The following is a 12,509-nucleotide window of genomic DNA, read 5'->3' as shown; positions in this document are numbered from 1 at the left end:
CAGGTTGCTACTGGGTTCAATCCTCCAAGTCCGCAATTTAAGGTCCCCCTGTAGGTATCCTGGGGATTATTTGTTTATTAACACGGTGGATGCGCGCGTAGAAAGATGGCAAAAATGGTTAATTTGCAGTTGCGGTGTTAATTAGCAATTTTGTCAGCTTACTGTTACATTAAACTGTAATCAGAAAACGCGGTTATAGACCCTATAGTATCTGTGGTATGAAGGCTGGAAAGAATTTCGAATTATGAATATGTACACTTTATGTTGAAAGTATTGACCGTTGTGATTTCCATTGAAACAAATGGCGAGGTGATTATTCTTCAAACGAGAGCTGGTAAATTGTGAAAAATTTATAAAACTGTAATCAGACAACGCGGTTATATGCTATAGACCCTAGAGTGTCTGTGGTATAAAGGCTGGGACGAATTTCGAATTATAAATATGTACAATCAATAACGTTAGCTCTCTGGCTCGTAGCTCAATGGACTAGGATACCTCCCGTTTCCAAGTCGTAGCTACGGTCCATCCTATTTATGTGAAAAACATTATATCTGTATTGTAAGACGCATGAAAATATAAATGAATGATCTTAATTTCTTTTCCTTGGCAAGTGACCATGGTATAAGCGGGATAATGCCCTTCGAGGTGTCAGAAACATGTTTGATCGATCGCAATTAAAGGGGACTACTTTTTGAGGGAGATATACTCAAACAGAAAATACATTTAATAAGCATGCAATACGAATAAGGAAAAGCATTATTATTTAAGTATTTGAATTGTTTTATTATGTTGGCAAGCAAGAAGTAGAAAATGGGATAATCAGTCTTATTAAAAGGGTTTGTGCAACCAACCGCACAACAAGACATGATTGCGGCTCTTGTCGCTCTCGTCTCTTTCTGCCAACGACATGCACTTAGAGCGGGGAGTGGCGAAGAGTGACATAGACTGATAATCCCTCTATAGCAAGATGCCCTTACCCCTACCCGCTGCTTAATGTCATGTATCAGACTTTAAAGTAAGTCTTTCGATAACAACATCAACTTAATACATTCCAACAACATATAACTTTGAAAGAGTGGCAGGAGCGCTAAGGATAACACCACAGGTAAAAGGCCATTGTCAAAAACAGCAGCAGCAGCTGCTGTGTGTGTGTGTGTGCGTGTGCGTGTGCGTGTGCGTGTGTGTGTGTGTGTGTGTGTGTGTGTGTGTGTGTGTGTTTGAGCGAGAGACAGCATGTTTGGCCCTGCATTAGTAAAAAACCAGACTCAGCAACGTGACCTTGTCATTGGCTGATCGCACTGAGCTTAACCATTCTGCATGTCAGTAGTCCTACACTGGTGGAGATGGAAAATAAATAAGGATTTCTTTTTGCCTCGAAAACCCATCACCTGAAGAAATCTGTGCTGTGACCATGACCAAAGAGTTGGGACAATCCATCAAAGGCTTAATGTCTTACAAAGATTTGATGGGCCACTTGGTCATTAAAAGCTTTGATTTATGTGAAGACATCAGAATCCAAAATTGTCTTTGTGATGGTTGAATAAAATGAAAATACTTTGGCACAGGAAAAACATTTTGATTGATTCAAAGAAGATATAGAAGAAGACCAGTACTTAGTTTGAATGTTATATCAATTCTTTGACGGAGCTAGACCTTTCCTCAATTAAAGAAAACCTGAAATGAAAACACCTCTCTCTTCCTTGGTAGCTAAATGCCCTAGTCATTTTATGCATCTGTCTAAAAGCGCTGTTATTATTAGGCTGCATGTGATGCTCTGCTGACAGGTTACCATCTGAGCAGACTTCCCAGCCAGAAGCAATTGGCCTGCGGTTCATCACAGGTAGCCTAATACTCAATGGGCAGAAAATACTGCAGAATTATCTGCGCCTGTATCTCATTTTGAATAAGCGCCTATCCGGAACACATTAGACATCTTTGGGAAGTTATTTAAAGTTTATTCCCCTCACATGAACAGGAACTAGGGAAACATATCTCTGCATGACAAAGGAAGTGGCTAACAGAAAGGAAATGCTAACCCAGCAACATCCCATATTCTGGATGCATAATGATGAATTTAGACTTGTCTGAATCTGAGATATCTTGGAATAGCCCATTAATTATTAACACATTGAGTCCAAATGGGGACAGACATAACATTCACACAAATTATAATGCAATGTGCATGATTTCATCATCTGAGTCAACCGATGACCAAGTATCAAAAGGTCATAGCCAGGCCTGCCCAAAATTCAACGTCTTTAAAAAGTAACCTTGTGTCGTCGCCAACCATGGGTTTCCATTAACTGTTGTTCTGTTTCTAAATTAACTTCCCGGGCGCAGCCCCTTCTGTGCAGCACCTTCACCTCAATGTAGCCTCCCCCTCCTCTCCCTTCTATCCATCTTTTAATGTTAACTATTTAGGGGTAGGGGCATCTTGCTCAAGGTTGCCTTCAGACAGACATTTGGGATCAAACCCAGTACCTTTCAGCTTGGACTCAAACACCCAGACAACTGCCCTCTCCTGATCCCTTCACCTGCTCCTTACACTGCAGATGATCTCAATCTAACTTTCCGGCTTTTGCCCTAGCAATCTTCGTCTTAGTAGTAGCTGCAACTCTAAACACGAGGTTACACGCTGCACCTTCCACTTATACTAAAATATACTAACACCACTCACACACACACACACACACACACACACTACTCCCCTGCCCCCTAAGTCATAAAACTGATGGCATTTCAATACCCCTCCTCCTCTACAGTATTCCCTCCCTCTGGTTTAAATGGCAGACCCAGCTGGTCGCACGGCTAAATCTAGGACCTCCTCCCGGGTGCAAACTGGGGCTAAGGTTACTAGCAGCGGATAGCCTAGCCAGTAGAGACACACATTCACTCACTCACACACACACACACACACACACACACACACACACACACACACACACACACACACACACACACACACACACACACACACACACACACACACATAAAAACATACACACACAAACACACACAGACACATACACAAACACACGCTACAACACACACACACACCCGCACACATACATATACACACACACTACCACACACACACACACACACGCACACACACACATACACAAACACACGCTACCACACACACACCCGCACACATACATATACACAAAAACACACACACTACCACACACACAAACAAATAAACAAAAAAATAAATAATAATAACTTTGTAAGGAATAATAAGGAATTTGTTAAATTCATGAATGAGCCTAGCTAGCCAGCCACGCTAGCTTGTTCCCTAATTAACACCTGATCCATCTGCCTTTGGTCTTAACTAGCAATGAGCAAAACACCTGCTGGTATTAGGTATCAGTCGACTAGTCACCAAATTAGTGTCTGTGTGACTATCCCAGAAACAAATCATGGCATCCCCCTTCATTTATTATTATTGTTCACAGAATTATTGTTATTATTATTATTTAATATATTCAAGCTGGAATTCATATTTAGTTTAGTTTTGAAACACTGACTGTATGTGTTGAGAAAGCGTTTATAATTATCATTTTTCTGAATGTCCATGAATAGCTACTGTTCAAACAACTACTGTATACTATGTTATAATTGTGTCGTACATTGTATTCTATTGTAATTGTATAATTGTAAGTACTGACTTTTATTCTTAAATCAATACTTTTTCTCTGCGTCTTTATTACGGAGGCATGTTGCGATGCTCACATCGGCCAAAGGGTGGCGGCAAACCTCTGGTGAAATCAACGTTAATAGCTTGTCAAATTATTTAATTTAATACACTTGTTATAACGTTAAAATATGCTGTTTGAGTTGTGATGCTTCATCGTTAATATCAGGTAAAATTTCAATGGGATGTTAAGTAATTGTTTGGTTTGAAAACCTTTTGATTCGTTAATAGACTGTGTTAAGACACAGAAAAACATAGCGACCCACGTTTATCTCACTGAACGATGAAAACATTCACACCTGCTTACAAAGAAGCCTCAATTTGGTAAATTTCAAGGGCAGCTGTACTGTAAAGTTTCTCTCCATAAAGAGACTACTTGGTTCATTATACACATTCAATGGACATGCTTACCACACACACACACACACACACACACACACACACACACACACACACACACACACACACACACACACACACACACACACACACACACACACACACACACACACACACACACACACACACACACACACACACACACACACATTCACTCTCACACGATGAACACTCAGACACATGCTTTTTCATAATCATACACACACACACACCTGGCCCTGAGTCAGCTTTGTCATTTAACCAGCTGTTCAATAAACCCTGAAAAGTGAAGTGTTTACAATAACATACAGACTGTATGCCTTAGAGTTTGGTATGTTTGAGAGTGAGATCTAGAGAAAGACAGTTGCTTAAGTGCTACTACACAAGATACACGTACACACGCACACACCTATTTATCCGTTGGCACTATTTGTAATTCACTGATAGCAAGGTCCACCTGGTAAGTAACACAGTGCTCATGTATTTGTGTGACAGTCTTTTCTGCTGAGCATGAGGTAATGCAGGGAGCAGTCGAGGTATGCCTGCTATGTAAACACAATGTGATGGCCATGGTACTATGACAACCCACTGGTTGTAAACACATCCTATTCTCTCTATCTACGTCCCTCTCTTTCTTTCTCCCTCTCATTTCTTCTGCAGGAAGAGAAAAACAAAACACACATGTCCTCCAATGAAATAGACTCATTTCCATAGGACGTTAGTCGTGGGTTTTATTTGCATGTGCTCTACGATAATTATCTCACAGATAATAAACGGTTCACACCTAATTTTATCAACACTGTATCCAATGTTTAACCAAATGTCTGTCATGTTTGAAACGTTTGTAAAGTGTGTAACGTGGGCTCGACACCAAAACAACCCCATTTTTCACACGGTTCTGCAGCTGTATCTTTCCCAGCACGGGTGAGGAGTATACGATTAATGCTAGCCTGCACTGCTTTGCTTCAAATTCAACATAGTAGAGTTTGAAAATATAATAAATAAACAACAAACCAAATTGAGAACTGCACAACTGTCAACAAATTGATGACAGCATCATCTATTTGATCTTTAAAGTGTGGAAAAGGTAAAAATATTTATAAAATTGTCAAAACAAATTCCAGGGATTTATCTGAATTTCATTTTAATTCATACAATTTCAATGTGGGCTGTCACTCACTGTTCTTCCTCTCTCTGATTGGCAGAAGCTTGTTTGCAGGTTGAAGGGTCAACTCCTGCAGTTCATTGACTACTGCCTCGCTCTTGGGGCTTGCAACTCCAGCCCCTGAGGTGGTCATCGCCATGGTTACAGACACAGAGTCAGAACTATAGAAGAGCAAAACACACACACAATTACTTTATTTAACTTTAAATAAAGTATATACAATGTAGAATATAAATAATAGTATAAATGTAACTATGTTTAATATATATTCTGCCTGCTATCCCCTTCCCTCCGAAACATTACCCTAAGAACGGAATGTAGGTTTTTAGTTCTACAGTTAAAATCGTTTTCTGCAAAGTAGAGGAGGGTGAGTGAGCTGACAGAGAAAACATGCATTGGGCTGTTGTCGAGGTATGTGTGTTTGGAGGGGTTATTCGGTCATTGATGGGTCGATCTCAAAGCAGTCCATTTCTGACCCATGCGTTCTCTGCAGCCTTTCACTCTCTCTCAAGTGACACACTGCAGAACAGTCACAGGCCTCTACATGAAGTCAATTACATGCAGAGAAGGAGTTTGTGAAGTAAAATAATATACTTTTTCTATGGTTGGAAGTTCCTGGAAGAGTGGAGTCTTCATATGTTTTTTGTAACATGGAATGGTTCAAAAATGACAAAGGTGTAGCTTGACCTGTTTGCCAACCCCATTTGTTATATCAATGCCAAGACAACAGCAGGAAAAGATAATCAATAGAAACGCTTCAAAGTAATTGAAAACAATTGTAATGATTTGACATGCTCTGTTGAATTAGGTTGGCTTCTCTATAATAACTTTCCCTAAGACTATTTGGATTCTCCAAGGGATGATGTCATTGCTGCCAGAGACAATGTCATCATGGCACCATCACAAGAGGCATTAACGTGCAAAAATATGACAGCAATTTAAAAGATGGTCAAAAAAAATATGACAGCAAGATTAATCACATGCCAACAACATTCGGACCATGTAGCATTGAGGGATTGGACCACTTCTGAGGGTGGTCAGGTTAAATCAAGGCCCCTTTACACAGAAAAGTTATTTTTAGGCACTGGTCTAAGCCAATGCTAATATTTAAAAATAAATAGCAACGTAGTTTGCAGTGCATGAGGAATGGGAAACATCTCTTTATTTATGGCTGAGAAAGTATCCAAGGAAAACGGCTTCGTCTATATTAACATTACGGTTTTCCCTTTTGGATGGGACCTAATGACCAAAGAGTAAAAGAGTAATTTATTTTAGGACACTAAGGTTAATTTTGACATGAACTCCTTTGAGCATGAGTCATGTAATGTTTGAAGAAAACCCTCCATAAATAGGGTAAAAGTTGATTTTACGTATCAACAAAATCACAGTGGAAAATTAGTGATGAATTTCTGGATAACCACTAAAGGTTAACAAACTCCTATGCATTTCCTTTTACTATTTACTACTAACATTTACACTGTAATCTAAAGCAAATTACAGAGAATTCTGATGCATGTGTTGCATGGAAAGGTTAGGGCATCCAAGAAGGTATACAGGTTAAGGTTAGGATGCAGATGTTGGAGATCCAACCACCTTAGGGTAGGAGTTGACCGCATACCACACAATGTAAAACAACAACTAACTCATTGAGCTTTCCAGATATGGTAAATTCCATCCTAAACTTAGACCACCCCAATTTTCTACTCCTATCAACATATCCTTTATGTATGACCTTAGATCGAATCGCCTAATCAATCCGTGTTTGGCAGTGTTAAAGTAAATTAATGTACCGTTTTAATCGAGCTCTATGATTTTTAATTTTTTTCTATATTTATTAACTCTCAATTCAATATATTCAGTGAATGACCTTCTTGGTTATCTTAATCGTTGTGTATAAGAATTAGCATAACTGATGCTTAAACTAAGTTATCCTCGACTTATAATAGTCATCAAGTATTAGGCTACTATTGTTTCATATAATAAAGATGCTTTTGTAGTTTTCTTCTCGACATATTCTGTTATGTATGCTGTAAGGGTCTATCTACCTATTAACTAGGCTACCTATCTGAAAAATACTTATTTGGGAATTAATACAGATATCTGGTTCACACATTTAACTAACGTAAACCACTTTTCTTGGACTCAACGGGAATTCACACAGTATCAAACCGGAGGAAAATCCTACGATGAAGAAGGAAAATAAACGGTGCCTTAAAGATAAATAGGCCTACCTTATTATGCTGTTGCCCACTTGATGTCGTGATCAAAACCAATTCCTATTCATTGTTAACAACTAAACACGAGTTTACTGGTCCTTTATATATTTTGACAGCTCGCTTTGCCAACGGTCGCTTCTTCGACCCTGCCATTTATCAATCGGTAAACTCCCTGCAGTTTCCAGCTTTACCTTGTGTTGGTAACACAATTTTATGCCATTATTATTCGAACGATAGTGACCGTTCCAATGCACGGCAGCGGAACTTCAATCACCTGGGTGCTGATCGGACTGGGATCAAAAAACGGCCATGGCATTTGTACCCGCGGGGCGCGCGCGCAAATCGCAGATACAGTACAACTTTTCACGCACGGAAATAAAAACGCACTTTTGATGGTGACCTTCACTTGGGCATAAACAATGCACCAACTGCATAAAAAATGAATAGATCATCAGAGACAGCTGCTCCATAATAAAAACATGTCTTACCGTCATGCAGTTAACAAAGTACGGTGCTCTTCTCCGCAACCCTGTCTATCACGTCAATCGAATCCAAGTTAACACGGACCTCTTTCTCTGTCGCCATCACTGATGGCGACAGAGTATAGCTTCCAACTTCCAAAGTAGGCCTATAGCTTCAAACTTCCAACAACCCCAAACACGCAGACGCGGTCTATCCTACTCGATTCGGTCTTGAAATCCCCACAAGTCATTGCTTCATTTAAACTTTTGCAAACAAATAATCAAGGGTTGAGGGACTTGGAGAAATGTGGCTTTCAGATGGCCATAGAAAATGATTGTCGCTTGAAAGTGGGCCGAGATGTTATTGGGCCGCCGATTGCGATGAAGGGGCCGCAAGGCTGTGACAATAATGCCGCTCTCTGATTGGCCGACCGACTCAAACGGCCCACGAGGGCCCACGAGAGCCCGCGGCCCCCCTGGCATTCGCCAGAATAAAGAACAGACCGCAAGAACGTCAGTGGTGCTGATACCGGCTAGTTCTTTCGTGTCGGGACTCTGTGGGACTCAAGTACAGTGGTGTACGACTCCACGTTTGCGTGGAGTCGTACACATTACAATTGCTTCCTTCTATAGAAAATTGTAGAGCGACTAACTCGGTCACTCGTACGAGCTTTTTCATGCCAATAAAGCACATTTGCATTTGAGAAGGAGAAAAGAGACACTTGTTCACTTGTAAACAATACTTGAATCACCTTTTATTACGATTGCTTTTACTGCAAATAAAGCTAATTTAAATGAATATTTCAGCGAGAGAGAATGTCATTGATACACTACAGAAAGGTACACCATACATAATTATTACAGTCCTTTTCAAAGATTTACAACAGATGAAATATATAAAATGTTTTACAATGTTTGAACACCGTTCTGAATTATGAGTTCAACCAATGTGAACCTTTCTATTCTGTCATACACTCATCTCCATCTTTATTTTCACTCTGATACTCTTCGCCTTCTTCTTCTTCTTCTTCCTCCTCCTCCTCTTCTTCTTCCTCCTCACCATCATCATAGTCATCATCAAAGTACTTCTCCTCTGCATCTCTGCTCACTATGTCCAGGTTGTCATAGTCTGGGTTCTCGTCCACTTCACTGTAATGGGTAAGGAACATGCGTTTGCACCAGCACACACATATGTGCACACACACACACACACACACACACACACACACACACACACACACACACACACACACACACACACACACACACACACACACACACACACACACACACACACACACACACACACACAGCAATTAAATTGTTTGGGGCAAAAGCGCCCTATCAATGTATGTCCTCTAAATTATACTCCACTTAGATTATAACATTCTGGAAAGGATCCCGACAGAGAAATACAACTTTTCTATAACAAACACACCGGGATCTAGTGATAGGTAACGAAAAGGCATCTTTTCAATAATGTTAGAATATATTCTGAGCCTTTCAGTGGCAAAGCAAGCACTTTGAGAGGAAATACATTGACGAGGCACTATTTCCTCAAAGGATTACATTACAGCTCGTTTTCCGCGGATAACGGCTGCACCCTTCTCGCTCAATATTTGTCGTCTGCATTAGACCCTAAATGATGGTAAAATAGAGTCCATTAGGTAAATGTTTTCCTTTAATGCCATGTTTTCCCTGTTGAGCCAGACAGGATCCATTTTGAGACCATATCAGAAATACTAACACCAATTTATCTGCAGACGGGCTAAGTCTGACCTGTAGTTGAAGTCCTTGTCTTGGCCAGATAGGAAGCGCTGGTGCATCTGTCCGATGAACTCCTCGCGGAGCAGGGCTTTCTCCTCCTGCGAGGGCCCTCCCTGCCGCTCCTCCTGCCCAGTGTCTGGATGCAGACAGAGACGTTGGTTTACTCGGTTACCGATATCCATGCCACACAGCATTTGTAGTTAGATTCATCTACATGAATCCCATCCTGTTTGGATGTGATCTGGCATTCTGTATGCTCTACACCGATTTTTTTTCGTTTTTTCAGAGTCAAATAGCAGCAGGGAAGTGGATTGCAAATTGGCCTGGCCACAATATGTATATAATACACACATTTCTTGTCTGTTTCATTTGATTATTAGATGATGTTCAAAAGCATTTGCTTGTCCGAATTAGTAAATCTAATGTGTTTGTGTCTATACAATTTGATGGTAACTATACTATAAAAAAATATTGAAATTTAAATGCATACGTTTTTGTATCATGATATCGTGTTTAAAGTTGTATCGCCCTTTGAACAGCATGTGTGAGTGTGACGTATTTACCGTTGTGGTCTTCATCATCCTTACGTTCATCGTCTTCCTCCTCCTCTTCCTTGGCGCCGTCCTCCTTCTCCTGCTCCTCCTCCAGACGGCTCTGAAGGAGTCGCTCTTGGTAGGAGTTGAGGAGGATGTGGGCCAGCCCCCCGGAAGCACACCCCTCTGGCGCGTCCGACCTTCCCTGAGCAGCACCGTCCTGCATCAACTCCTGGGATCGCTCCAGTATCTACGCCGGCGGTGATGGCTTCAGATTACATTCAACACTAAAACATGCACTGTGTGACCCTTTGGTGTCACTGCAAGCAGACAGCATTTATTGATACAATTTCAAACCAGAGTGTCTAAAATAATTTAAGTCATACACGCTTCAGAAAATTCTGTCTTTGAACCCTGATGTTCATCATCTACCCGCAGACATCATTGGGAAATCCTCATAAATCCACAGCAGGTAAGTTGCTTCGGATAAAAGAGTTTGCTAATTTACTAAATAGCTCAGTAGTACGTAGTAGTAGTAGTAGTAGTATACGAGGCTAATGAAGTTAAAATTAACACCCTGACAAGCTGTGGCACCCTGGTCTCACCTCATCATCTGTCAGGTACTGGCCGATGTACTGCTCATACAGTAGCGGCTCCCTGTTTCTCATCTGCTCCTCACTGAAGTACTGACCCTCTGGAGAACCGACACCACACACACAAATAAAAGGGTACACAATAGAGTTTACTGCCAATGACTTTGCTGGGATTAGATCTACTTTCATTTTAGTCAGTCGCTTTGAGTCTATAAAAGCATCTGCTAAATAGTTAATAGGACTGAAGGAACATATATGGACACAGAGCAACTTTCAAAGATATTTAACAGATTAACTAAACAGATTTTCACTTAACAGCAGGAAAAATAAGTTTACCTCTCTGCAGGGCTCTAAGGGCAGCATAGCGATGATTTCGAACCCTGGTCCTGTCTGCATGCCCTCCAGGCCTTCTCTGTATCACCCGGCAGTAGTGCTTGGCCCGTGGGTCAGAACCGAGGTGGGAGAACGCAGCCAGATGCTGAGGCTTCAGATGGGCCTTGGAATAAGAGGATGTCAAAACAACTATGAACGCAATAATAGCGGTTACAGCAATGAGCAGTCAATTTGGATTAACATGATTATGTCATGTGAATGGTTATGCCGCGTGAGTAATGCCCTGGCAGTTTCGATGACAACAATGTCTGCCAAAAATGACAAATCCTTTGACGATGAACGACTAAAAAATGACACAAAAAACATTACGACTAACAGAATAAATAACATTCCATTGCTCCTCAATGCTTCCACAATGGAGGCAGCCATTGCGAGGTCACGGTGGCATCCCACGCCTATCATTTAAGCATCTTTCAGGAAGATGCTTAACCCCTACTTGCTCCTTAATTACATGAATCCGAAGTTGACATGTTTATAGAGTCTGCTAAATGACCCCATGATGTAAAGTTAATTTAAATAGGCATTGGTTTATGCCGAATCACGCAACAGAAACATATCTTATATCTAATGGAGAAAAACGACGACAGCAAAGGCTTACCTGGTACCTTTCAAGGAAAACAAGTGGTTTGCTCTTGTACTGTTGTAACAGCTCCTCTCGACGCTGATCTAGAGTCAGGTCTGCTTCTCCTATTTGCTGGCTCTTGACCGGGCTCCCACTCAAAGCGACAGCCTCCAACATGGCATTCACACTGGGGGATAAGACCTGAAAATCCTTTATGGTAGAATAAAATAGGTAGAGGTAAAAGTAAGCCACGCATCACTTGTAAGAAGAAAAAATTGTCGAACAGAAGAAGTTCATAAAATGTATGGATCCGAACCTGTTTGTCCTGCGGGCTATCTTTGGGGCTCGTTGGCTTTTTCAACACAAATGCAGGGAACATTTGAGTCTCCAAATCCATGCGTGTGTTGTCAGGTGTTTCAGTTCTGTCATTTTTCTCAGAAGGACCTGGAATGGGTTTTGTTAATGGAGGATCTATTTCCCCCCACATGACGAATTAAAAAAATAGTTATAGATGTCCAGCAGATGTTTGTTTGTTAACAAGAGGTTTGCTGACCCGGGAAAAGGCAGATAGCACTTTTCTCATGAAGTATATTTATTAATAACAATGTAATTCCGATGGAATAGAATAGTTTCTTGTTTCGGTATGGCATTTGCATTGAATTCAAACAAGACCGCCATATTGGTCCGTCATTGTTATTGGTCCCCTCCAGCATCATAAAACGAATATTCATTCCGTGTTCGTGC

General features: G+C 40.9%; 2 protein-coding genes across 4 annotated transcripts in view; both read right to left on the bottom strand.

The window, feature by feature from the left end:
* The window catches only part of LOC132472459 (myocardin-related transcription factor B-like), a 38,364-nt gene extending 29,858 nt beyond the window's left edge, over positions 1–8,506 (bottom strand). For all 3 annotated transcript variants that reach the window (XM_060072068.1, XM_060072074.1, XM_060072080.1), the window contains exons 1-2: positions 7,472–8,506; positions 5,256–5,401 (exon numbers count right to left, since the gene is read on the bottom strand). In XM_060072068.1, the coding sequence (XP_059928051.1) occupies positions 5,256–5,379 (124 nt within the window). In that variant the 5' untranslated portion in view covers positions 5,380–5,401; positions 7,472–8,506. The remainder of the gene's footprint in view (positions 1–5,255; positions 5,402–7,471) is intronic.
* A 133-nt stretch (positions 8,507–8,639) lies between these two features.
* Positions 8,640–12,509, bottom strand: ccdc97 (coiled-coil domain containing 97). The gene is made up of 7 exons (XM_060072355.1): positions 12,082–12,509; positions 11,802–11,975; positions 11,147–11,306; positions 10,823–10,911; positions 10,248–10,467; positions 9,697–9,820; positions 8,640–9,066 (listed from the first exon to the last, which is right to left on the bottom strand). The coding sequence occupies exons 1-7, from the start codon at positions 12,250–12,252 to the stop codon at positions 8,877–8,879; spliced, it is 1,128 nt and encodes a 375-aa protein (XP_059928338.1). The 5' UTR covers positions 12,253–12,509; the 3' UTR covers positions 8,640–8,876.

The sequence above is a fragment of the Gadus macrocephalus genome, chromosome 2, assembly GCF_031168955.1.
Source record: "Gadus macrocephalus chromosome 2, ASM3116895v1".
NCBI lineage: Eukaryota > Metazoa > Chordata > Actinopteri > Gadiformes > Gadidae > Gadus > Gadus macrocephalus.
This window is presented reverse-complemented; position numbering and strand designations above follow the sequence as displayed.